The sequence below is a fragment of the Trachypithecus francoisi genome, unplaced genomic scaffold, assembly GCF_009764315.1.
Source record: "Trachypithecus francoisi isolate TF-2019V2 unplaced genomic scaffold, Tfra_2.0 Lachesis_group21, whole genome shotgun sequence".
In the NCBI taxonomy this organism is placed as follows: domain Eukaryota; kingdom Metazoa; phylum Chordata; class Mammalia; order Primates; family Cercopithecidae; genus Trachypithecus; species Trachypithecus francoisi.
The window spans coordinates 41,625,040-41,650,843 of NW_022681467.1; the positions used below are offsets into that span (position 1 = coordinate 41,625,040).

The 25,804-nt window shown below is 54.2% G+C and overlaps 2 protein-coding genes across 3 annotated transcripts in view; both read left to right on the plus strand.

Annotated features, from left to right (window-relative positions):
- Positions 1-1,989: 1,989 nt before the first annotated feature.
- MMP9 (matrix metallopeptidase 9) lies at positions 1,990-10,202 on the plus strand. The gene is made up of 13 exons (XM_033186607.1): positions 1,990-2,248; positions 3,365-3,597; positions 3,981-4,129; positions 4,419-4,547; positions 4,639-4,812; positions 5,070-5,243; positions 5,634-5,810; positions 5,924-6,079; positions 6,712-6,991; positions 7,118-7,257; positions 7,581-7,731; positions 7,828-7,931; positions 9,891-10,202. The coding sequence occupies exons 1-13, from the start codon at positions 2,111-2,113 to the stop codon at positions 10,007-10,009; spliced, it is 2,124 nt and encodes a 707-aa protein (XP_033042498.1). The 5' UTR covers positions 1,990-2,110; the 3' UTR covers positions 10,010-10,202.
- A 4,875-nt stretch (positions 10,203-15,077) lies between these two features.
- The window catches only part of SLC12A5 (solute carrier family 12 member 5), a 39,788-nt gene continuing 29,061 nt past the window's right edge, over positions 15,078-25,804 (plus strand). Inside the window, exon 1 of one of the 2 annotated variants that reach the window (XM_033186606.1) lies at positions 15,078-15,471. In XM_033186606.1, coding sequence (XP_033042497.1) covers positions 15,351-15,471 — 121 coding nt within the window. In that variant the 5' untranslated portion in view covers positions 15,078-15,350. Of the gene's footprint in view, positions 15,472-22,502; positions 22,936-25,804 lie in introns of those variants that run through there. The other variant, XM_033186605.1, reaches the window with a different exon arrangement.

The window sequence follows — 25,804 nt, forward strand, 5'->3', positions numbered from 1 at the left end:
GCTGAGGCAGGAGAATGGTGTGAGCCCGAGAGGCAGAGGTTGCAGTGAGCCGAGATGGTGCCACTGCACTCCAGCCTGGGCGACAGAGCGAGACTCTGTCTCAACAACAACAAAAAAAAGCATTAGTATTATTATGGTTCAGAGGTAAAGTGACTTGCCCAAGGTCACATAGCTGGGAAATGGCAGAGCTGGAACTAAAATCCAGGACTTCATGACTGCAAAGCAGATGTTCATTAGTTAGTGAACTTTAGAACTTCAATTTTTCTGTAAAGGAAGTTAATTATCTCCATTTCACAGACTCATTTATTAGATAAACATAAAAAGTGTCTGACACATAGTAGGCCCTTTAAATACAGCTTGCTGGGCCAGGCACCATGTCTCATGATTGTAATCCTAGCACTTTGGGAGGTCAAGGGGGTGGATCACTTGAGTCAGAAGTTAGAAACCAGCCTGGTCAACGTAGTGAAACCCCATCTCTACTAAAAATATAAAAAATTTGGCCGGGGGTGGCAGCGCATGCCTATAATACCAGCTACTTGGGAGGCCGAGGCAGGAGAATTGCTTGAACCCAGGAGGCAGAGGTTACAGTGAGCCGAGATCACACCACTGCACTCCAGCCTGGGTGAAAGAGACTCCACCCCCCAAAAATAAAATAAAATAAATAAATACAGCTTGTTGAGTTGTTAGCATGTTTTTCCCAAATAGGGCTTTGAAGAAGGTGAATATAGACCCTGCCTGACACTGGCTGGCTAGGAAGAAAGGAGGGAGGGAGGCTGCTGGTGTAGGAGGCTTGGAAGGGAGCCTTGGCATAAGTGTGATAATTGGGGCTGGAGCTTTGGCTGCGTGGAGCAGGGCTGGAGAATTGAAAGGGCTCCTAGAGATTATTTTCCCCCATATCCTGTCCTGCCCCAACTTGCAGTTGAAGAATCCTAAGCTGAGGAAGGGGAAGGCATTTACTCCAGGTTATACTGCAGCTTAGAGCCCAATAACCTGGTCTCCTGATTCCGAGTTGGAATCATGGTCTTTTGGCAGGGTCTCGCTCTGTCGCCCAGGCTAGAGTGCAGTGACATCATCATGGCTCACTGTATCCTTGACCTTTTTTCTGGGCTCAAGCAATCCTCTCACCTTGGCCTCCCAAAGTGCTAAGATTACAGGAATGAGCCACTGCACCTGGCCCTGAATCTTGGTCTTGGCCTTGGTAATTAAAACCAATCACCGCCATCCGTTGAGGACTTACAACCTACAGTGTACTAAACATTTTATATGTTTGATCTCATTTTATCCTCACATCAATTTAGGGACAAAGAGCGCCCCACTCCTCGCTTTTTTTTTTTTTTTTTCACATTTGAGGAAACACATTCAGAGTGGTAGGACATTTGCCGAGGTCCTGAAGGAAGGGAGTAAAATCATGTCTGCTGTTTTCTAGCGGCTGCTACTCTCCCCTTTACTACCCTGAAAATTCAGCCTGCCGAAGACAGGGGGTTGCCCCAGTGGAATTCCCCAGCCCTACCTAGCAGAGTCCACTCCTTCCGCCCCCAGATGAAGCAGCGAGAGGAAGCTGAGTCAAAGAAGGCTGTCAGGGAGGGAAAAAGAGGACAGAACCTGGAGTGTGGGGAGGGGTTTGGGGAGGAAATCTGACCTGGGAGGGGGTGTTGCAAAAGGCCAAGGATGGGCCAGGGGGATCATTAGATTCAGAAAGAAGTCTCAGGGAGTCTTCCACCACTTTCCCTTGACTGACCACTGGAGGCTTTCAGACCAAGGGATGGGGGATCCCTCCAGCTTCATCCCTCTCCCTCCCTTTCATACAGTTCCCACAAGCTCTGCAGTTTGCAAAACCCTACCCCTCCCCTGAGGGCCTGTGGTTTCCTGTGGGTCTGGGGTCTTGCCTGACTTGGCAGTGGAGACTGCGGGCAGTGGAGACAGGAGGAGGTGGTGTAAGCCCTTTCTCATGCTAGGGCTGCCACACATACACACACACACACACACACACAACACACACACACCCTGTCCCCTGAGTCAGCACTTGCCTGTCAAGGAGGGGTGGGGTCACAGGAGCACCTCCTTAAAGCCCCCACAACAGCAGCTGCAGTCAGACACTGCTGCCCTCACCATGAGCCTCTGGCAGCCCCTGGTCCTGGCGCTCCTGGTGCTGGGCTGCTGCTGTGCTGCCCCCAGACAGCGCCAGTCCACCCTTGTGCTCTTCCCTGGAGACCTGAAAACCAATCTCACTGACAGGCAGCTGGCAGAGGTGGGCAAACACCTAGTCTAGAGTTGGGGAGGGCTGTCCAGGAGGATGTTGAGTCTCCCAGAGAGGACACAGGGCCTCAGAGGAGATGCTTTAGGGGTGTGTTGGTGGTGATGGGCATATCTGAAGAACAGAGGTGTCCAGGGTTAGGCAATGGAGGGTCTTGTGGAGGCTTTGAGCAGTGATGGCCAGAAATGGGCAATGGGGCTTTCCTAAGTGGGAAATGGGAAATGGTTTGGGGTGGGGGAGGCATTGGAGGGTTCTGGGGTAAGTGTGGGCTGGGAGTGAGCAGGAGCAAACCTTATGCAGCTGTGGGGTAGAAATGGGCTAGAGGCATCCAAGGGTGAGAAGGAGCTGAGGATGTCTAAGGGAGGGGAGATTCCTGGGTGGTCAGAAAGCACTGGTGTCTAGAAAGCATTTAATGCTTTTTTTTTTTTTTTTTTTTTTTTTGAGGCGGAGTCTCGCTCTGTTGCCCAGGCTGGAGTGCAGTGGCCGGATCTCGGCTCACTGCAAGCTCGGTCTCCCGGGTTTACACCATTCTCCTGCCTCAGCCTCCCGAGTAGCTGGGACTACAGGCGCCCGCCACCTCGCCCGGCTAGTTTTTTGTATTTTTTAGTAGAGATGGGGTTTCACCGTGTTCGCCAGGATGGTCTCGATCTCCTGACCTCGTGATCCGCCCGTCTCGGCCTCCCAAAGTGCTGGGATTACAGGCTTGAGCCACCGCGCCCGGCCTCATTTAATGCTTTATTAAATGCTAGTCCCTGCTAGGCATGATGGCTCACACTTGTAATCCCAGCACTTTGGGAGGCTGAGGTGGTAGGATGGCTTGAGCTCAGGAGTTTGATCCCAGCCTAGGCAGCATAGTAAGATCCTGTTTCTACGAAAAAAAAATTAAAGAAATAGCCAGGTACAGTGGTGTGCACCTGTAGTTCCAGCTATGCAGAAGGCTGAGATGGGAGGACCTCTTGAGCCCAGGAAGTTGAGGCTGCAGTGAGCTGATACCATCTCTCCAAAAAAAAAAAAAAAAAAAACTCCCTCCATGGGTGTCTGGAGGGGGTCCTGGCCCCAGCTGGACAAAGGTGTCAGAGATCTGGCATGTGTGTGCCCCTTCATCCACAGGACTACCTGTACCGCTATGGTTACACTCGGGTGGCAGAGATGCACGGAGACTCGGAATCTCTGGGGCCTGCGCTGCTGCTTCTCCAGAAGCAACTGTCCCTGCCCCAGACCGGTGAGCTGGACAGCGCCACGCTGAAGGCCATGCGAACCCCACGGTGCGGGGTCCCAGACCTGGGCAGATTCCAAACCTTTGAGGGCGACCTCAAGTGGCACCACCACAACATCACCTATTGGTGAGCCGCAGCCGCGGGGACAGGGGTGGGGGAAGGCGGTGGGGCAGGGAGGGCAGGTCTGGCTCTCCGGCCAGCGGTGAACAGGTCCTGTCTTTGACAGGTCCCTGGGTTTCACTATTTAATGTGTGGCCCGGGGGGAGTGTCTCCACCTCTGAGCCTCAGTTTTTCCTTCAGGGAAATGGCTCTTGCAATCCAAGTCCTCCTGCCAGGGCCATTGTGAAGGTCTACGTAGATTAAAAAAACAGTCTGGAAGCAATTTATAGATGAGAGCGTGGACGGCAGGGAACATTGTGTATGTTGAAGTCTCTGCCATATGGGGCGTCCCTGCTGCCCCGCTCCAGCCTTTCACTTCTGACCTGATTCCTCTGGCTTTTACTCTACAGGATCCAAAACTACTCGGAAGACTTGCCGCGGGCGGTGATTGACGACGCCTTTGCCCGCGCCTTCGCGCTGTGGAGCGCCGTGACGCCGCTCACCTTCACTCGCGTGTACAGCCGGGACGCAGACATCGTCATCCAGTTTGGTGTCGCGGGTGAGAACGCGAGGAGGGAAAATCCAGGAGACCTGGGCGGGGTCAGGGAAGGGAGGACCACGGAGAGGGTGGAGGCAGCAGTGGCCCAGGCTTCCTCTTGCCTGCCCGCGCAGGCCTGGCTTATACAGCCCCTCCTGCCAGACAGTGCAAGGGCCAGGGCGCCGGCCTGGGAGAGTTTCGCGCAGGCGGGATTTCAGCCTGCAGTTATTTCGGAGCCCTTGCCTTGGGCAGTGCACAATCTGCGCAGCACTACTCGGCTAACCCTCTTCCTCTTCACCTGTTTCTTCAGAGCACGGAGACGGGTATCCCTTCGACGGGAAGGACGGGCTCCTGGCACACGCCTTTCCTCCTGGCCCCGGCATTCAGGGAGACGCCCATTTCGACGATGATGAGTTGTGGTCGCTGGGCAAGGGCGTCGGTGAGATTCTGAGTCATCCTGGCCCCCGATTCCCTTGTCCTCTCCCACCCATCACCTGCCGCCCTGACTCCGGTCTCCCCTCCTCCCGCAGTGGTTCCAACTAAGTTTGGAAACGCAGATGGCGCGGCCTGCCACTTCCCCTTCACCTTCGAGGGGCGCTCCTACTCTGCCTGCACCACCGACGGTCGCTCCGACGGCGTGCCCTGGTGCAGTACCACGGCTAACTACGACACTGACCGCCGGTTTGGCTTTTGTCCCAGCGAGAGTGAGTGTGGGGGCGCGCCGAGGGCTGGGGGCGCCCACCACCCTTGATGGTCCTGGGTTCTAATCCCAGCTCTGTCGCTAGTGCTGTGTGGCCTGCAATTCACCCTCCCGCACTCTGGGCCCAATTTTCTCATCTGAGAAACGAGGAGAGGAGGGATGAACTGCAGACCGTCCATGGGTCAAAGAACAGGACACATTTAGGGGTTAAAATGTGCTGTCTCCACCTTCTCCCCCTTTCCCACCTCCCCCTCGCCCCAGGACTTTACACCCAGGATGGCAATGCTGACGGGAAACCCTGCCAGTTTCCATTCATCTTCCAAGGCCAATCCTACTCCGCCTGCACCACGGACGGTCGCTCCGATGGCTACCGCTGGTGCGCCACCACCGCCAACTACGACCAGCACAAGCTCTACGGCTTCTGCCCGACCCGAGGTACCTCCGCCCTGTCTACTAGGTTCAGCCCCGCTCTCTCATCACGCATTGGCCCCCGAAACGCATCTCTTCCCCTCCCTCATCAGTTTGTCTTTCCACTCTCACTGGTCTTCAGGACGGCCTTACTCCGCCCACCTACACCACATCCCCCCGCCCCCGCCCCATCCCTGACTTCCAAGGGCCCCGCCCCAGCCACTGAGGTCTGGCCTTATCTGCTCAGCTGGCTGCCTCTTCCACGTACTGGTGTCCCAGGCACCGCCCACGGGTCTAGCCTCTTCTCAGGAGTGCTCTACAGCGCCCCCCTAGGCCACCAAGATTGTCTAGCTCCCTGTCGGGTCGGCCCCTGGCTACTTATTGGACTCGCTCATCCAAGGCCTTGGGTCTCTCCAGCCGACTCGACCGTGATCGGGGGCAACTCGGCGGGGGAGCTGTGCGTCTTCCCCTTCACCTTCCTGGGTAAGCAGTACTCGACCTGTACCAGCGAGGGCCGCGGAGATGGGCGCCTCTGGTGCGCTACCACCTCGAACTTTGACAGCGACAAGAAGTGGGGCTTCTGCCCGGACCAAGGTAGGCGGGGTCCCGAGGCTCCGGGGCTAGGGTTCCCGGCAGTAGTGGTGGTGAGGTGGCCAGGGCTGGGGGCTTGGCTCGGCGCTCACGTCTCAGGCTCCCTCTCCTTCCAGGATACAGTCTGTTCCTTGTGGCGGCTCACGAATTCGGCCACGCGCTGGGCTTAGATCATTCCTCAGTGCCGGAGGCGCTCATGTACCCTATGTACCGATTCACTGAGGAGCCCCCCTTGCATAAGGACGATGTGAATGGCATCCAGTATCTCTATGGTGAGGCCTTGGGGCAGGGATGGGAGGAGGAGGGGAAAGGGCGTGGCTGTGCCACAGTACCAAAGAATTGGGGGTTGGGAGAGGTGGGACCTCAACGTCTATGTGGAAATAGAGCCTGGGCCCAGTCGCTGCCATGTCAGTGCTTAGAGATGGTGATAAAGAGACTCTAGAGAGAGATAGGCGTGACTTCAAAGCCAGTCTACGCTGGGCATGGTGGCTCACGCCTCTCATCCCAGCGCTTTGGGAGACCCAGGCGGGAGGATTGCTTGAGCCCAGGAATTCCAGACCAGCCTCAGCAACATAGCCAGACTCCCATCTCTACAAAAAAATTAGCCGAGCGTGAAGGCACATGTCTGTAGTCCTAGCTACTCTGGAGGCTGAGGTGGGAGGATCCCTTGAGCCCGAGAGTTGGAGGCTGTAGTGAACTATGATTGCACCACTGCACTCCATTCTGGGCCATAGAGGATGCCCCTAGGAAAAAAAAAAAAAGTCCTGTGGTTTGGGAAGGCAGGCTAAGTGAGGAAGAGCCTGTGTGCCAGAGGGGCCTCACTGAGAGGCTTAGGGGAGCAGATGTTCTAGGCGTACAGAGGTATGCAGGAATAGGGAGAGTCTCATTCGGTGTCTCTTTTTAGGTCCTCGCCCTGAACCTGAGCCACGGCCTCCAACCACCACCACACCGCAGCCCACGGCTCCCCCGACGGTCTGCCCCACTGGACCCCCCACTGTCCGCCCCTCAGAGCGCCCCACAGCCGGCCCCACAGGTCCCCCCTCAGCTGGCCCCACAGGTCCCCCCACTGCTGGCCCTTCTACGGCCACTACTGTGCTTTTGAATCCAGTGGACGATGCCTGCAACGTGAACATCTTCGACGCCATCACGGAGATCGGGAACCAGCTGTATTTGTTCAAGGATGGGTGAGGAGGCAGGGATGTGTGGATGCGGGAGGGGGCTTGGCGGAGGGACTGCCCGTCCCTTCCTGCCCACTGGCCCTGGGTCCAAGGCTCAGAGCCCGTCCGTCCTTTCCCTCTTCGCGTTCTCAGGAGGTACTGGCGATTCTCTGAGCGCAGGGGGAGCCGGCTGCAGGGCCCCTTCCTTATCGCAGACACGTGGCCCGCGTTGCCCCGCAAGCTGGACTCGGCCTTTGAGGAGCCGCTCTCCAAGAAGCTTTTCTTCTTCTCTGGTTAGTTACCTTCTACGCCTCCCTGTCAATCCCCATCAGTCAAGGAGGCTCAAGAGGCCGTTGATAACCCAGGAAACGTCTTGTGTGTTTTAGAAAAATACGCCCCCTGGCGGACTCAGTTTAGCAAACGTAGGGACGGCTGAGTTTCTGCCCTTTCCTCTCTATGCCCTCGCGCCGCTCTACCCAGCGCCTCTGCTCCTGGGGTGCAGGGACTGCGGGCACGCGGGCTAGGAAAGGCTTCGCCGGGATCTCCCTCCTCGCGTTCTAGAAGAGTACGTGCTCTCTCTGAGCCTCCAGACCGATGTGACCCTCCTCCCCTGCAGGGCGCCAGGTGTGGGTGTACACAGGCGCGTCGGTGCTGGGCCCGAGGCGTCTAGACAAGCTGGGCCTGGGCGCCGACGTGGCCCAGGTGACCGGGGCCCTCCGGCGTGGCGCGGGGAAGATGCTGCTATTCAGCGGGCGGCGCGTCTGGAGGTGAGCGCCGCCGCGGCCGCCCGCAGGGGGAGCCCGGGCGCCGTCCGTCCGCGCGCTGGCCGGCTCAGCACCTGTCTCCTCCGCGCCTGCCCGCAGGTTCGACGTGAAGGCGCAGATGGTGGATCCCCGCAGCGCCAGCGAGGTAGACCGGATATTCCCCGGGGTGCCTTTGGACACGCACGACGTCTTCCAGTACCAAGGTGAGGGCTGAGGAGGGTCCCTTCGTGAGACACCACGCTAGGTTCTTCTTAGTGATTGGTCAAATTCTGAGCGAGGAAGATAAAGCTCTTGGAAATGGAAGCAAATGCCCCAGCACAGACAAGATCCCAGTAGAGGCAGAGGCCTTCTCCAGGTCATTTAGGAAGTCAGGGATGCAACCAAGACCAGGACCCAGATTTCCTGCCTCCCCGGCTGGAAGTTGTTTCTCCTTCAGTACAGGACACAGGTGGTTTGTATGGAAACTTATTTATTAGACAACAGTCATCAAGTGCCGACAATGTGCCAGGCACTGTGCTACAGTGAGAGATGCGACAATTCACAGCTCTGTGACAACTCACTGCTTCTCTACTCTTCGAGCCTCAGTTTCCCCATCTGTAATATGGGGGCGATAGCTGGAATTACACTTGACTTTCCTTTCTCACCAGTCACATCCAAACAGTTGACAAGGAGAACAAGATTTTCTGTCACCAAAATCTTTTTCAAGTCTGTCATTTTTTTTTTTGCCATCTTCTTTATAAACACCCCAGCCCAAAGCATACTGGCTGTCCAGTACCTTTAACATATTCCATGAGATTAGGGAGGGGCTAGGAGTGGAGGTCAATGGTCTTGGGAGTGACCCCAGATGAATTCCAAGGTCAAAGAAACTAACAGGATCTGACCTTCCACTCCCGTGTTCTCATCTCTTCCCACTCCTCCTGTTATTTACTCTGCTCCACCCACACTGGCTGCTCTTTGAACAGATCAAGGTCATTCCTAGCTTAGAGGCTTTGTGCCAGTTGTTCCTCCTATCTGGAAGGCTTTCCCTCCAGATTGTCACCGGGCTGTCTCCCTGTCTTCTTTCAGGTTTCGGTGCTAAGGCCACTGCTTCAGTGAGGCCTTCTCTGATGCTTATTATCTATTTACTTGTTTTTATTTTCTCCATAGCTTTCTATATTTTCTTTTTTTGAGATGGAGTTTCACTCTGTCGCCCAGGCTGGAGTGTAGTGGCGCAATCTCTGCTCACTGCAAACTCTGCCTCCCTAGTTCAAGCAGTTCTCCTGGTCTTGAATTCCTGACCTCATGATCCACCCGCCTCGGCCTCCCAATGTGCTGGGATTACTGGCGTGAGCCACAGCACCTGGCTGCTTTCTATATTTTCTTTTTTTTTCTTTTTTTTTTTTTTTTTGAGACGGAGTCTCGCTCTGTCGCCCAGGCTGGAGTGCAGTGGCCGGTTCTCAGCTCACTGCAAGCTCCGCCTCCCGGGTTTATGCCATTCTCCTGCCTCAGCCTCCCGAGTAGCTGGGACTACAGGCGCCCGCCACGTCGCCCGGCTAGTTTTTGTGTTTTTAGTAGAGACGGGGTTTCACCGTGTTAGCCAGGATGGTCTCGATCTCCTGACCTCGTGATCCGCCCGTCTCGGCCTCCCAAAGTGCTGGGATTACAGGCTTGAGCCACCGCGCCCGGCCAGCTTTCTATATTTTCAAAACCAATCTCATTTATTTACGTGTTTGCTTGTTAATTGTCTCTTGCCTCACTAGAGTGTAAGCACCAAGATATATGAGATCATGCCTGCATTTTTTTCTGCTTACCCCCAGTGTCTTGAACAGAGTGCACAGCAGGTGCTCAACAAATACTTGTTGATGAGTGAACAGATTTGTTCAGTGAATGAGTGTTGAATGAATTGTTCTGAGCATTAAGATAGTTGGTCTATTCATTCGTTAGTTCATTCACAAAACGTGTATGGTGTACCTACTGTGTGCTAGGCTCTGTGGCAGTGCTTTGGGCACTGAGGTCTGTGTCCTTCAGCATCTCACAGAGAGGTGTGGGGGATGGAGGTGATATGTGAAAACCTTAGAAAATTCTAGAAATGGCAGAAGAGACGGTTGTCAAGATCTTGTTCCTATTTCTGTATATGTCGGAGAATTAGAATCACTCCTCTCATGCCTGCCTGTCTCCTGCAGGGAAAGCCTATTTCTGCCAGGACCGCTTCTACTGGCGCGTGAGTTCCCAGAGTGAGGTGAACCAGGTGGACCAAGTGGGCTACGTGACCTATGACATCCTGCAGTGCCCTGAGGACTAGGGCTCCTGTCCTGCTTTGGCAGTGCCATGTAAATCCCCACTGGGACCAACCCTGGGGAAGGATCCAGTTTGCTGGATACAAACTGGTATTGTGTTCTGGAGGACAGGGAGGAGTGGAGGTGGGCTGGGCCCTCTCTTCTCACCTTCCTTTTTTGTTGGAGTGTTTCTAATAAACTTGGATTCTCTAACCTTTAGAAGCAGACTTTATTTTTATATTTATATATATATATATATATATATATATATGCACGTATGTATGCATTATGTATTTAACTGATAGAGTGCAAAAAAAAAAAAAAGAAAGAAAAACAAATAACTGATAGAGTACTTTCTATGTGCCAGAAAGTGTTCTAGGCCAGGCGCGGTGGCTCATGCCTGTAATACCAGCAGTTTGGGAGGCTGAGGCGGGTGGATCACAAGGTCATGAGATTGAGACCATCCTGGCTAACACGGTGAAACCCCGTCTCTACTAAAAATACAAAAATACATTAGCCGGGCGTGGTGATGGGCGCCTGTAGTCCCAGCTACTTGGGAGGCTGAGGCAGGAGAATGGCATGAACCTGGGAGGCGGAAATTGCAGTGAGCCTAGATTGCGCCACTGTACTCTAGCCTGGGCAACAGAGTGAGACTCCATCTCAAAAAAAAAAAAAAAAAAAAGAAAGTGTTCTAGGCACTTTGTAAATGTTAACATATTCAATCATTCCTGTTAGGAAAGTATGATGTGATTATTTCTATTTTACAGTCAAGGAAATGATCAACCTGTTTATTCATTCATCAAACACTTATTGAGCCCCTGCATGGAGCCAGGCCCTGTACTGGGCACTGGGTATAGAGAAATGAGTTAGACTTTAGAATGCATAAGATTGCCCTTGGAACTTGCTTAAAATGCAACTCGAGGCTCCACCTACAGAGAGTCTAACCTATTTACAAGGGTAATTCTATGGGTGGTGGGGGTGGGATCACACTTGGGGAGTGTACAGTACATGATCTTTTATTCTACAATAATGGTGTGTGTGTGTGTGTCTGTGTTGTGGTTGAGGTCCAGGAACATTTCTCACCAAGATGACATCTGAACTGGAACTGAATTAGGAAGGACCAATGAGCTTCTTCTTGTGCAAGGGACAGTCTTCTTAGAGGGTAATTTATCAAGAACCACTAAACCTAAAAATGTAATTACTTTCTGACGCTCACATATGTGCACAAGACAACACATAGAAGGATGTTGATTGCAGCATTGTTTGTTAGTGAAACACCAGCAATAACCTAGATGCCCAGGAGTAAGGCAGTGGATAAATAAAATATGGATCATATACCTGATGTTAGTAGCTACCCCTTGTACAGCACTATGTGCCAGGCACTGTTCTACATGCATTATGTATGATAAAACAACCAGATGAGATAGGTACTACTATTACTTTGTAGGTACTATTATTATTGCCATCACTAATCCCTTATTTTACAGATGAGACACAGAGAATTATACAACTCACCCAAAGTCTCATAGCTAGTGAGTGGTAACAGTGGGATTTGAATGTGGGTTCTTGGTGCAAGTGCTGGGAGAAGAGAAAAAACAGTGGGTGTCTGGAGAACTTCGAATGGCTCAGAACTCCAGCATGGGGTAGTAGTGGGTGGATAAGAGGGAACGGAGAGGATTCCGGAATAGTTAAGATAGGAGTGCTAGTTTGGGCTAGATGAGAGAAGTCCTGAATGCCAGGCTGAATATGAATTTGACCTTACAGGTTAGCAGAGGGACTTGACTGAAAGATTGGGGCACATGAGTGGAGGTGATGGGTTTAATCAGAGCCCACCTGGGAATTTAAGTAGAAGTCCAGAGAACTGCCGTCCTGAGTGAGCTTCCTCCTTCACCTGTTTCTTGCTCGAATGACCCACTGCCACTGGTGTACAAACATTCCCCGCCATGGCTTGTTTGCAATCTCTCTTAACCCCTGCCCCCCACTAGACACGAGTCTATTTCTCTACCCTCCCCATCCCCATTCACAATAAAACTTCCCCAAAGCATGATCTCTACTTAGTGTCTCAATTTCCTCAATTCCCATTTTCTCCTCAGCCATTTCCAGCCTGGCTCCCACCCCACTACACTACCAAAGCCCCCCTCTTCAAAGCCATTTATGACCTTCTCATAGCCAGATGTGACAGGAGCTCCTCTCTGCTCATCCCACACCAACTCTCCCCACGTTGACATAGGGGATCCTGCCCTTCTTCCTGAAACTCTCTGCCTCTGGAACCTTACTTCTGGGTCTCCTCCTACCTCACTGGGTGGATTTTCCTCTTCTGGTGACAGAAGCACCCTTGTGCTCAATCGTGGGAATTCTCTGCTCTGTGCACACTTGTTCCCTGTTATGTCTGGTAGCCCACAGCCTTAAATAGCATCTCTCTGCTAAACACTGTGAAATTTATGTTTCCTGCTTTAACCTCCTCTCCCCCACCCCGAGCTCCAGACTCATATGTTCAACTGCCTACTCTACATGGCTCCGTAGCTGCCAAACAGACCTCTCAACCTAATGGGTCCAAACTGACTCCTGGGTTTCACCTTCCAAATGTGCTCCTCTGTTATTACCACCTTAATAAGAGACAATATCATCCACCTTTAATCAAGCTGAACACCTAATCAGTCCTAAAATCTAGGAATCAGTTATTTAAACTTCTTTTCTAGTACTGGGTTTCTCAGCCTCTACACTATTGACATTTTGGGCTGGATACTTTGTTGTGGGGGATTGTCTTACACCATACATCTACACTGTACCTTCTAGCATGTTTGGTGTCTTCCTCTAGGAGGTGGCAGGATCCATGGCCAGATGCCAGGCCCATTCAGGGTCAGCCCCCTCTGCTAAGGAAGGCCCCAGTGTGGGGATGGGGTGCAGCAGGGTAATGTTGAACTGTGACTCATGGCCAGACAGCCCTGGTACAAACCTAGAGAGCCCAAAAGACCTGTAGCCCCTAGATGCTGGTAGTAACCCCCGCTCTAGTTGTGATAACCAAAAATGTCTCTGAATATTGCCAAATGTTCCCTGGTGGTCAACATTGCTCCCAGTTGAGAACCATTGCTTTAATATAATAAATATACAAATGTATCTATCATAAGTATACATTTGAAGACATTTTCACAAATGGAACAAAAGTGTGTAACCAGCACCAGGTCAAGAAACAAGAGGCTGGGCATGGTGGCTCATGCCTGTAATTCCAGTGCTTTGGGAGGCCAAGGTGGGTGGATTGTCTGAGATCAGGAGTTCGAAACCAGCCTGGCCAACATGGTGAAGCTCTCTCTCTACTAAAAATACAAAAATTAGCTGGGTGTGGTGGTGGGTACCTTGTAATCCCAGCTACTCGTGAGGCTGAGGTAGGAGAATTGCTTGAACCTGGGAGGTGGAGGCTGCAGTGAGCCAAGATCATGACACTGTACTCCAGCCTGGGCGACAGAGTGAGACTGTCTCAAGAAAAAAAAAAAAAAGAAAGAAACAAAACATTATCAGCACCCTAGAAGCCTGCTTGCAATCACTACCTCTTCTCCCCAGGGGGTACCACTATCATTACTTTTTTTTTCTCTTGCCCAAGCTGGAGTGCAGTGGTGCAATCTCAGCTCACTGCAACCTCCGCATCCCAGGTTCAAGCAATTCTCTCCCTCAGTCTCCCAAATAGCTGTGATTACAGGTACTAACCACCACACCTGGTTAATTTTTGTATTTTTAGTACACACTGGGTTTCACCATCTTGGCCAGGCTGGTCTTGTACTCCTGACCTTGTGATCCACCCACCTCAGCCTCCCAAAGTGCTGGGATTACAGGTGTGAGCCACCGTACCCAGCACCACTATCATTACTTCTAACAGCTTAGATAGACTTTGACTATTTTTTACTTTCTTTAAATGGTGTTATAGGGTAGGTATTCTTTTGTGTCTGGACTCTTTTTTCTCAAGGTTCTATTTGTGAGATTCATCCATATTGTTCTGAGAACCGTAGATGGTATTCCATTGTGTGAAGGTACTACAACTTATTTCTCTATTTTACTGTTGACAAGCATTTGGTAGATCCCAGTTTAGGGCTATTATGAACAATGCCCCTATGAACACTCATGGTAAATGTCTTTTGGTGAACACGGGCAATCTTTTCTTCTGGGTATACATCTAGGAGAAAAACTGCTGGATTGAAGGATGTGTGTATGTTCAGCTTTAGTAGATGTTACCAAACAGTTTCCCAAAGTAGTTTTTGCCTAACTACACTCCCACCAGCAGTGTGTGAACTGCCAGGATTTCTCCTTGATTTCACTCTTATGGTCACATGTCACATCCGAACCATCAGTGGGTCCTGACGGTTTCACTTTCAAAACCTAACTGGAATCAGACAACTGCCACCACTCTAGTCTGGCTGTCATCACCCCCGAACTTGGGGTCTGCAGGAGCCTCCTAATTAGATTTCCAGCTTCTAGTCTTGCCATTCTTTAGTCGAACCTTCACCCAGCAGCCAGAATGATCCTGTTAATTATAAATCAGATCACATAATTTCCCTGCTCAAAAAATCCAGGCTCCTTCCCAAAGCCTTCAGAAGACCACATGATCTGCCCTTCTCTCTTCCCTCATCTCCAGTCACTCACTTCTCCACTCACTCTCTTCCAGACAGAATGACCTTGCTGTTTCTTGGACAGTCAGGGCTCCTTGTCACCCCAAGGCTCTGCACTTGCTATTTCTTCTTCCAGAGAACTCTTCCCCCTAGATCTTTGCATAGCTGGATCTTCTCATCAGTGAGGTCGCAGCTCAAATACCACATCTTCTCAGGATGTGGTAGGAGGCCTTCTCAGACCACCCCTAAAGCAGTCCTCCCTCTTACCCATTATCCCACGGCCCTAGTTTTTAAACATACACCCAATCTCAAATGATCTCATCTATGCGTTTGCTCACGTATAATCTTTTTCTCCTTATTAGAATTTAAGCCACTTGAGGACAAGAAGCCAGTGGATCTCATTCACCGACGTATACCTCGCACCACTGCCCGAAACACTGGAGCGCTATCGACATGTTCCGAATGAATGAATGAATGAATGAGCCCCAGGTGTTTAGAAGACCCTAGCAGAGGTGCCCCCGTTGTAGGGACGACTCTCACCTGCAGATGGCCTCCTCAGGCCCTTCGGGTGGCACTGGGGAGCCCAGGGCCTCCCAGCGAAGTGGCCAGATTCAGGAACCCTCAGCACGGCGGGCACTAGGACCCTGCGCAGCGTCGCGTCTGGCAGGGGGCGGGTGGGGGGATCCGCTCTTTCTCCCTCCTACAGCCCGGCTGCAGCCACTTGTGCGATACCGGCCCTCGCCGCGGCCGCCTGGCCCCTTTCAGCGCCATGAGCCGCAGGTTCACGGTCACTTCGCTGCCCCCCGCAGGGCCCGCCAGAAGCCCTGACCCGGAGTCCCGCCGGCATTCGGTCGCAGACCCCCGCCACCTCCCGGGGGAAGACGTCAAAGGTAGAGGCCGCAGGGGGCGGGGCCTGTTAGGGCCGGGCGGGACGAGGAGGAGGGGTCGGGGCGGACCATCTGTTGAAGGGGGCTGGGCCAAGACCGGTGACGGGGAGGGGTCCCAGCCCTAGGCCTGAGGGGGTAACGGAGCGGGGACTAGGAAACCTAGGGGCCGGGGTCGCGGACAGAAAGTGGAAAGAGGGAGGGGCCAGACGCGAGGTGGGCGTGGCCACAAGGAAAAGGGGTGGGGCCAAGGAAGGGGTTGGGACAGAGGCGAAGGGGGCGGGTCTGGTGATGGAAGGGCCGGGGTCAAGGTGGAGAGTAGGCCGGAGGGCACTGAAGTGGCGGGGACATCCCGAGTAGTGAGCGGGACCGGAGTGGGGAGGTGGAACTAGGGAAAGAGGGGGCTGTGTGTTGAAGGGGGTGGTCAGGAGCCTCTAAAGGGGAGGCGGCGGGACTAGGTTGGTTTAGGGTCAGGAAAGGGCGGGACCAGTGGGGAATGAGTTGGGCCAGGAGGATGAGAGTGGGGCCAGGGAGGGGGGTGGGGTCGAGGGCGGGAGGAAAACTGAGTCAGGGTTGCGGAGGCAGGTGCCAGGTCAGCGGGTCCTCGGTGCCTGGCGGATCCTCCAATCCTCTACCTCCCTGGAGGTTTAGCGGACAGCGACTGGGGATCCCGGGAAGGAGACGGGAGGCAGGGAAGTTAGTGTGGATCCTGGGCAGCTAGATTCAGGGAGGATGCCGTAGGGTCGTTGATCCCGACCCTCGGGGACCCACTTAGCTCCTCGTCTGCTCGAGCTCCGGAAGGGTTGGGAGGGGCCGGCTCAGGCGGGGTTGGGGGCGTCTTCCTCTCGGGCTCTGTGCAGGAGTCTTGTGATGGAAGTTACACGCAGAACACAGAATGTAGGAGAGGGGAAAGATCCTTCTGGCTTTCGGTGGAGAAGTAGCATCCTGGGTGCGTGCACAGCCTCCCCGCAGGGGACACTCATCAGGGGTCCTCTCCCTGGCCCTGAGGCCCTCGGGTCTGGAAGGACTAGTAGTGGCCCCAGCGAGGGGGGGAGGAGGAGGAGGAGGAGGAGGAGGAGGAGGAGGAGGAGGAGGAGGAGGAGGAGGAGCCTCCCCAGACCGCCAGGGGTCGCTGCCGAGCCGCAGGTGAGCTCGCCCCGAAGCAAACCCAATCGCCGAAATCCCTAGAGTAGCCCTTAGAGGGTTATCTGGCGGACCTCCTCATTGTACCGATGACCAAATTGAGGCCTCGAATTCCAAATGGCTCCAGTGAATCGAACGCCTCCTGGTTGTGGCCACTTGGATTTCTTGGGCTCCTTCCACTCTTCATCTTTCTCATAATCTGTCTCTTTTCTCATTTTCATGAATGACCTTACCAACTTCCCAGATTTGAAAGTCAGAAATTCTGGAGCCGTTCTCAACCCTTCCTTTTCTCTTTCCAGCAAATCCGGCTGGTCCTCACATCTTGGCTATTCACCTCTGAAACTTATCCTGAATCTGGCAGCATCGGTCCCCCCTCTGTCATCATCACCCTGCTCCAAGCCTCACATGGTCAAGACCACATCCTCTCCACTGGCCTCCCTGTCTCCAGTCCTGCCCTAGCCCTCCCCCACAGAAGGCCCTCCCGCCCATCACTTGCGAAATAAAGGCCAAAGCCTTAAGTCTGTCGCTCTCTTTCCTCATTTGCTTCTGGTGTTCTTGTCCACATTCATTCTCCCACCTCCATCAGCCAGGAAAACTCCTACTCATTCTGTAAGTTATAGCTCATTTAACCTTTTCCAAAAATCATTTTCAGTTTCCTCTTCGGCCCATCCACTGCACCCTTAGTGCACACGTCCTGGTGGATGGCAGTCATTTTCTTTACTTATGAGTATCCTCCATTGGAACATCTCAATAACAGGGATCATCTCTTTTTTCTTTGTGTTCTGAGTTCCAGATCCAGAGCCTGGCACTTAGTAGGTGTATAATGCTCATCAGATGAGAGGAGGGTGGCTGTGGGATCCTGCTTCTCTACCCCTGCCTTCTCTTCTCTCACTCCCCATCCCCTGGCTTAGGAATAAGACGGCCCTCTCTCATGTCCCAAGGTGATTGCTGTTTTCCCGTTCACACTCAGACTTCTGTATGGTTGAAGTGAAATACAGCCCCCAGGCTTTGGGTGTGCAAGTGTGTGTGAGCCTGGAATGCTGTGTGCTGTGGCAGAGGCTGTGTGTCTGTGTGTCTTGTGGGAGGAGCATCCCCCATTAGTTTTGATGACCTGTGGGGTGGTCAGTGACTCACTCAGTGCTTCTGTGTGTCACTGTATTGCCAGCGTGTTGAAGGGTGTGCTGATGTGTGCATTTCTGTGTCTATGTGAGGGGTGGGTACCTGTGTGCAGGAGTGTATTAGAAGTTCCATCTGGACAATGATTTGGGTGACTTTTCACCTTTTAAACTCAAAACAGCCTCAAGCACCTCCTCTCTGGTAGATCACCAGGTGGGGAAGTAGACAAGGGCTGCTTAGGGGAACCCAGCATCTGGTGGTATCTTTCCCACAGCTGTCCTTGTGTCAGCCCTCTAGCCCCTGATAGATTCTCTTTCTACATCTTGCCTTCACCCAAAAGGAGGGATAGCAGCATGTCTAAGATTGGGAAAGGTTGGGGAAGATGGTGTGGGTGTGGGAGTATTATCTTTTACTCTGGGCCAAATGAGCGGGGTTTGCCACTTGGGGTGCTTTCTGCTGCCAGAGGATGAGCTACAGGTGAGAATATGACTTATAAGGAGTTAAAGATGCAAGGCAAGGGCGAGCCTCAAATCCTCCAGTAATCCTGGACTGTGGGCCACACACCTCATTTCTTTGCCTGTGTCATGGGAGATTGATGGTAACTTAGATGAACAGAAGTAGACTTGGTGACAGTTATTACAACTCTGAGATGCTCTCATGTTCCTTTACCTGATCCCCCACTGTGCCTCAGTTTCTCAGGGAGGAGTCAGGGCCCTGAAAAGAGCCCTGGACCTGGTAAGACTAACATGAGTTGGGATGTGTCCCCATGGAGGGAGAGGGAGCTAACTTATGCTGGGAGGATAGAGCAAGACCACAATGTAGCCCATCTATGTTCTAGCTCAGGCTCTGTGATGTGACCTTGGGCACATTGCTTCACCTCTCTGGGCCTCAATATACCCATCTGTTGTATAAAGGAGTTGAACAGGAAGCTATCTAAGCGTCCTTCTAACCATAAAAATGCTAAGATTTTGTGATGATTTGGAAGGATGAAGCTGTCTGCCTCCTCTAGACCCAAACCTCATGTTTCAGTCTCTCCATCTGTAAATTGGGAAGAATAATGCTGTTATTGGTATATATGTTGGATATGGAGATTCCCAGCCTGTCTAAGGAGATCTCCAGTCATCCCATCCCCAAGCCAGAACTCAGAACTTCACTGCCCGGTACCTCAGCCCAAGGTGAGCCCTAGGAATCTCCATGGCAACACACTGGTTATGAACGGGGCTGCAGTTGCCATGGTGACAGGCTGCTCTCTCTTTCTCTCTCATCCCCCTCCTCTCCCCTCCCCTTTTCTCAATGAACCAGAGCGATCTTTAGGCCTCAGTTCTCCAGGTGGGGTGGCAATGGCGGGGGGAGTGCAGCGAGAAAGGGGTCCAGATTGGGAAAGAGGGAAGATGGGCTGAGTCTGCAGAGGAATAAAGGGCTGTTGGGGTGCCGTTGCTATGGTGATGGGGCTGCAGCCTGTTAATTAAACCCCCGGTTGCCACGGAGACGGTGGTGGTTGACGTGCTCCGCAGTGAGCCCTGTGTGTGTGGGGTGTGCTTTGCGCTGGACTCATCAATTCACTGCTAAGGTTTTGGGTCCGAGGATGGGGCATGCGGGTGGGGGAGAAGAAGAGTGAAGGAGGGCATTCAGGGCCCTGGGTCCATGAGGCTACAGATAGTGGTGGGTGGGTTAGGTTGTGGGGGTAATGCAGTGGAGATGCAGAGGCAGAGGGATTGAGCCGTAAGGAGGAATGCTATGCCTGCCTCCTGTGAAAAGAGGACCCAGTCCGGTGGCTCTAGCTTCCTCCAAACAGCCCCTCGTCCTGGTTCAGTTGATGCAGTCCTGGGCAGGAGGTCAGGGGGCTGGGTTCTAGTCCCTAGTCTGTTACAAATTCACCCCATGAAGAAAATGTGAACCTTTCCATTTTCAGACTCCAATTTCACAATAAGTGGAGAGTGGAAAAATAATTTATAATATCTCTTCCAGTTCCCAAATCCTGACACTCAGGAGGCAGCTTCTCTGAGCTTTTTTCTCTCTGAGACATATGGTGGGAGGGGGTATGAGTTTGAGAGACTCAGAGTTTAGAAATAGGACCCTCCCTAGCTCTGCATCTTGTGCTGCTTTAATGAGAGGGTTTCCCTGGCCCCAGATCTCCCCAGGGTTCTTGGTTGGGAGGGGATGCTGTGCTGGCAGCCAGGTTCCTGGGGCTCCAAGCTGCGGGTCACCTTTTACTGGCCAGCGCCAGGCTGGCAGTGTCGTGGGTGCCTGCCATGTGTTTTCTCTAAACCTCACCACAGAGAGTAGGCCGGAGACCAGAATAGGGCACAATCTTCCTGAAAGGTGAGGGGTGTCAGTGGAGGGGCTGGGGTCTCCCGTTGGAACTGTCTGCTCACTTGGTCTGGGCTCCTCAGGAAGGGATGTGTGGTTTTGGTCTGAGATTAATAGAGCACTAAGAGTTTTCAGAGCAGGAAGAAGTGCCATGGATTATACAACCTAACTCATTTTTACAGATGGGATACCGAGGCCCACAGAGAGGAACCTGATTTTGCCCAGAGATACAGAGAGAATTTAGGGGCAGAGGATACAATAGAACCACTATCTCCTGAATCTCAGATGGCTCTTGAGATAGGAACTCTAGTGAAGGTGGACAGATGGGTTCCCCAGAGGAAGAGGAATCACTCCTGCCATCACCTGTACCCCATAGAATTTAGGTTTCCCCATGCATGGACTTAGCTTCTGAGTGACCAAAGCTGGACCACAAATGAAGGAAAATAACCCCAGGGAAACATGCCAGACCTGGGATTACTGAAAAATCCCAGCATCTCCTTCATTCTACAGCACTTCTCTGACAAGCCTGCTACATGTGTTTTACTGTTATGCATCTCTGCAGAGTAGTAGACCACAGTGCTGCTGCTGCTGCTGCTGGTGCTGTGTGTGTATGTGTGTGTGTGTGTGTGTGTGTGTGTAGAGTGGAGTGGCATTCTTAAAATTTTTTGAACCCTGGCTTCTTTTAACCGCTGTCACCAATTCAAACTCGTCTCACTCTTTTGGTGGTTTTCTCTCTGGGAGAGCCAAGAATATCAGTGCCCACAACTTGTCTGAATAGCTACCTTTCCACCCTGAAGGATCCTTTGGGTATCTGAAAAATGAAGTGGCAGCGATGCTTGGTTGGTAGGTCCCTCAGAGGCACTTTTGAGTCAGCTGCTGAAAACTCCACGGCTGACCCAATCTGAAGCCACTGACAAATTGTGTTAATACAAGTAAAGCTGAGCCCTGGATCCTGTCCATGGCCCTGAAAAAAGTGCTGTCCTATACCCCAGTCTCCAGGGATATGAATGGCTCTTTAGGATTTTTGCAGGTTTTCTGGAGGCTTCCCCTTCAGTTGCAAGCCAAGAGTCCATTCTAGCCCTGCACCCCTGAAGCCTGAGCACAAGCAAAGGAAGAAAGCACATCTCAGACCTAGTGCCTGTTTTGTTTTTGTTTTTGTTTTTTTCAGGAGCTAATAATCAGAGGCTGCTGAGGGGCATGGATATGACTGCATCCTTGTCTCTTCTATGGAGGCAAGGCCACTTTTATAAGTTCTATCAATGAAGAGAGTCCTAAACTGGAGTAAAGCAATCTGGATGCTAGACCAAATTCTGCCATCCACTGGCATTATGTCCACAGGCAGTCATTTTCCCTCTATGGGCCTTAGTTTTTTCATCTGTGAAATGAAAGTGTGTGTAAGATACAATGACTGATCCTTTCTGAACCCTAGAACTCTTCTGGAACTTAGAGGGCCAACGAGAGAGAGCTAGTGCGAGTGTGAAGATTGTTTACCCTGATCTACTCCTATCATCAGATGTTTAGATGTTCTAGAGACTCAAAGCTTTCAAACCTCTGATGCCACTTCCTGAGATGTCTACACCACTGGCTCAAACCTGGACTCTAGGGGCACTGAGGGGTCCCAGGATGATCAAGCTTCTGGGGGATTGGCCTAAGGGGAGCCGGGAGGAGGACAGAGAGCATGTCGGCTCTGGAAGCCTCAGAAAGCAATCCTGGATTAGGGGATTAGACACTTCTGCCCCAGGAGAAAATCTGGTCTCAAACCGACAGGCGGCCTCATTCCGCCCTCCCCCACTCTGTCCCTGGCCAGCCTCAGGACCAGCCTGTCCTCCCTAGAGGCTGCACCGTCCCTGGTGGAAAGTCGGTCCTCCCTGGAGCCTCACTGCTGCCTCTTCTCCTCCTCACCAGGTCTCATCTCTAGATCAGTCGGCAGTCAGAAGGTCCCTGGCTGTGGGCTCCAGGGACTTGTCTTGGGGGTGGGATGCTGGGACTCTTGTCAGTCTAAGCACATTGAGAGAGTTCCTTGTAACTCCTCAGGCGCTACCCCACCCATTTTAAGACAGGTTGGATCAGTCAGTTCAGTGACCTGAACGCCCCTGGGGGTAGCACATTGCTTTAGTTATGGGCCCTAGGCTCTACATGCCTCCAGCTCCAATCTCTTGAGCAGCGGTATGAAAGAGGGTCTGGTTCTCCTCCCCCACTTCAGGGTTGGCTGCTCCAGTCTTGCAGAGAGGCTTCTCAAGGGCCCCATGTTCTATGGCTCACCTCCACGGCCACTTCAGTGCCCTTTATCTTCCCCCTGGGGGTTACCCCAGACCCCCAGTCAGGCAGCCGCTGCGGGGCCGCCTCCCCGCGGCCGCGACCTAGTTCCCTGCCGTTATTTTTAGGGCGCGGGATGGCACCTGCCCACGTGCCGGGCCCCGCCCGGAGAGTGGGTGGGGGGGAGCTGCGTCTGCTCAAGGGAGGCAAGGCCCTGTCCCCCGAAGCACCCCCTTCATCCCACCCACGCAATCCCCCAGTTTTCGTGCAAGGGGGCCACTAGTCGCACTCTGCCCGCCCCTCATCTTCTCTTCTCCCTCCCTCCCGCTCTCCCCCCAAAACCCCGCCAGTGGCTCACGCCTCCTGCATACGGGATGAGGTGAGCAGCGCCGCTGCTGAGGGGGGCGCGCGCGGGTGTGAGCGTGTGTCCGTGTGCGAGTGTGTGTGCGCCGGGCGGGCGGGCACTGCAGCTTCTTCCTCCGTGGAGCGGAGAGCCGGAGAGAGCTAGAGCGAACGAGAGAGCGGCGAAGGCGGGTAGAGGGGCGCGGGCGAGGCGGCGCAGCCATCCCCAGACCTGGGGCCGCGCCGCCACCATGCTAAACAACCTGACGGACTGCGAGGACGGCGACGGGGGAGCCAACCCGGGTAAGCTGTGGTCCGGGGGCGGCGGGGGAGGGGGCAGCGAGGAGAGGAGGCAGCTCTGGGGTTAGAGGCGGAGCGGGGGCCACCTCCTTCAGAGAGGAGGCTGGGACTGACCCGGGCGGTGGGCGCCCGCCGCAGCCTTGAGCTGAGCTCCATTGGAATGCTCCGGGCGCTGTCCAAGGTGCTGGAATGCGCCGCGCCCGGTGGCAGAGCTGCGGGCCGGGGGATTGTCGCTGCCCACGGCTTCGGGCCGACTTGGGTTAGCTAAACCGAGGAGGCGGTGGGAAGGGGATAGAAGACCTAGAATGGGCTGATGTGGAGCTCGACGGCGGGAGGAGGGCTCCTTTCCCTCACAGGGGACCCTGGCGTCCTGGCGCAGAGCAGGCACCCGTGGTGCCGGGGGGCGCAGTCTGCTGCAGTCCCTCGTTCTAAGACTTCCATCTGGAAGATGGGGGAAGAGGTGGCTGTGTGTGTGTGTGTTGTGTGTGTGTGTGTGTCTGTGTGTGTGTGGGGGGGCGTTGGGGCCATATGACAGCCCCCGTCCGGGCTGCAGTGTCTCCTTAAGGGAACCCTTGGTGCAGTCTGGGACCCCTCCCCCAAGGCTTCCCAAGGTCCGACCTCAGACTGAAGCATACCTCCTCCATAGATTTTCAGGTCTACTTTGCAGAATCTCTCTCTCTCTCTCTCTCTCTCGCTTTCCCGTGGGTTCCTATTCAGGACGGGAAGCAAGATTACCCTCCTTTCTTCCCTCTTTCCCCCTCCTCTCAGTTCCCTGGGGCGGTCCAGGGCGGGGCGGGGGGAATCTTTTTAGTTAGCTCTGCCAGCTTTCCCAGTGAGGCCTCAGAAATGGGGTCCCAGCGGCTGAATCCTCAGCGCCGCGGCGCGGACACTGCGGACGCGCTGCGGTGGGTGCGGAGACTCGCAAGGAATCGAGGGGCTTGGGACAAGTCCTTTGGCTGCTCCCGCTCTCCCCTGCCCTCTTCTGCGGCTTCCTTGCTCCGAGGTCTTGGGGCGAGCCACCCCCTCAGGCTCCCAGGCCCCCCGCCGCCCCCCAGCGGTCTCAGCCATCCATCACGGCTGTCAGCCACCCCCACCCCCAACTCTCCAGCGGCGCTGCGTCCCCTGCGCACTAGCGCGCCTCCCGCGCCTGCTGTCTGCGCTCAGCGCCTTCAAACGTTCCCCTGGGCACTGCTTGACCCTATGAGCCTAGACTCCCGCAGATCCCTCTGGGGAATGGCGCCTAGGGCTGAAAGAGCAGGGTCTTCTAGGGATTGGCAACCTTGACTCTGAGGTCCTCCGGATCCTGGATCTCAGGGCTAAGTGGCCGCTTGGAAAGGCTGGGGACACCAGGGTCCCTGATCCTTTGTCTGACCCCCCTCCCCCGCCCCCGCTTCCTGCAACTCCTCATTCCTCCTGGGGGCTGAGTGGTATACAGGTGCCAGAACTCCTAGCTGGCCAGCTCATTCACCTCCCCAGTGACCCTGGGATCACCTCATCCAGCATCCGCCCCCTCCCCCGCGGGCTTCTGGCCGGGGGTTGGGCGGGGGAGTTTGGCAAAGTTGAGTCTGCAGCAGCGGCAGGCATCCCGACACGGATCTGTCCATCCAGGATCCCCTTCAGATGCCTCCACTCCGAGAGGGGGGCTTAGATGAGAGAGCATCTGTCTGTTCCCTCAGAAATCGGGTATGGTCCCATTCCCCAGCACCCGCTTTCTCTGCCAAGGTTTCACCAGGCCTTGGGGTTTCCATGGGGGCTCAGGAGGCCTAGAAAAGAGGCATCAGTGTGTGTGAGGCAGGAGTTGAACTAGGAACTCGCTTCAGTTCTATACCCTCTCCGTTAGTTTCTAGACACTGAGTGCAGCGGACCCATCTGGAGACCTTCTTTCTCTACGTAGGGTCCAGGACCTGGAACTCAAGAGGCCAGAACCTGGGTCATGTGCTCTGGGTCCCAGAGAGAGAAGTCCCCCCTTCCCCAAGCGGTGCCTGGAGATGGTGGTAGGAGGTGCTAAAGACCTTCTGGGCTTGAGAGAGGACCATCAGGCCAAGAGCCCCTGACATCTCTGATTCTAGATTCTTGGGGATGTACGGGAAGGAACTGGTTGTTGACCTCGGGCCGGTGGGGATGGCCCGAGCAAGAGCGCACTTCTGGACTGAAGAAGAGCCCAGGGATGTGTCCCAGTCTTCTTTCCCCTTGAGGTCTGACGCCCCTTCTCCCTCTCGGAGCTGGCCTAGGGATTCCCCTAGGCCCAGCCCCAGGCCCCGGGGAGGCTTCTTGGCTTGCGCCGCTCGCTTGTTTCCTCCCCGGGAGCTCTGGCCGCCGCAGCTTAATTGAAAGCCGATTCGGGTTGAGAGCTCCCAGGGGGCGGGGGCGGGGAGGGTTCAGCCTCAGTCTGGCCCTGCCTCTCGCGCGCGCGCGGCTCGGCGCTCCCGCATCACCCTTACTCTTGGCTCTGGGGAATCAGGGCGAGTTTCCCCTTAGCTGTTCTGGTTCTTTGAGAACTCGGAAGCTTATTCCCCATCCCCCTCAACCAGTGCGCCTGGCGTTCAGGGAGGGGACGAAATCGGCCCTGGCTGACAAGTCCCGGGAGCCTGGCGTCCCGCCCAGGCAGCTAGTGGAAAGGCGGGACCCAGGACGAGCCTACCTAGCCGCACTCTCCCCTGCCCTCATCTCCTGGCCCGGATCCGGCATGGAGTCTGGCTCCGCGCTGCGCGCCGCGTTACATAAGCGGCTGCGGGCGCGCGGCCGGCTAGGCTCCGCGCTGCGCTCTTGGCCTGCGCGGTCGCCATGGAGACCGGCGCGGGGCCACCTAGTTGCAGGGTCTCGGACCAGGACGCCCCCATTCCCGTCCCCTGAGCGCCACCCGCCCCCGCGA

Coding starts and splice junctions, on each gene's coding strand:
- MMP9 (XM_033186607.1), top strand. CDS start 2,111: ATGAGCCTCTGGCAGCCCCTGGTCCTGGCGCTCCTGGTGCTGGGCTGC. Junction 2,249..3,364: donor CTGACAGGCAGCTGGCAGAG/GTGGGCAAACAC, acceptor CTTCATCCACAG/GACTACCTGTACCGCTATGG. Junction 5,811..5,923: donor GGGCTTCTGCCCGGACCAAG/GTAGGCGGGGTC, acceptor CTCTCCTTCCAG/GATACAGTCTGTTCCTTGTG.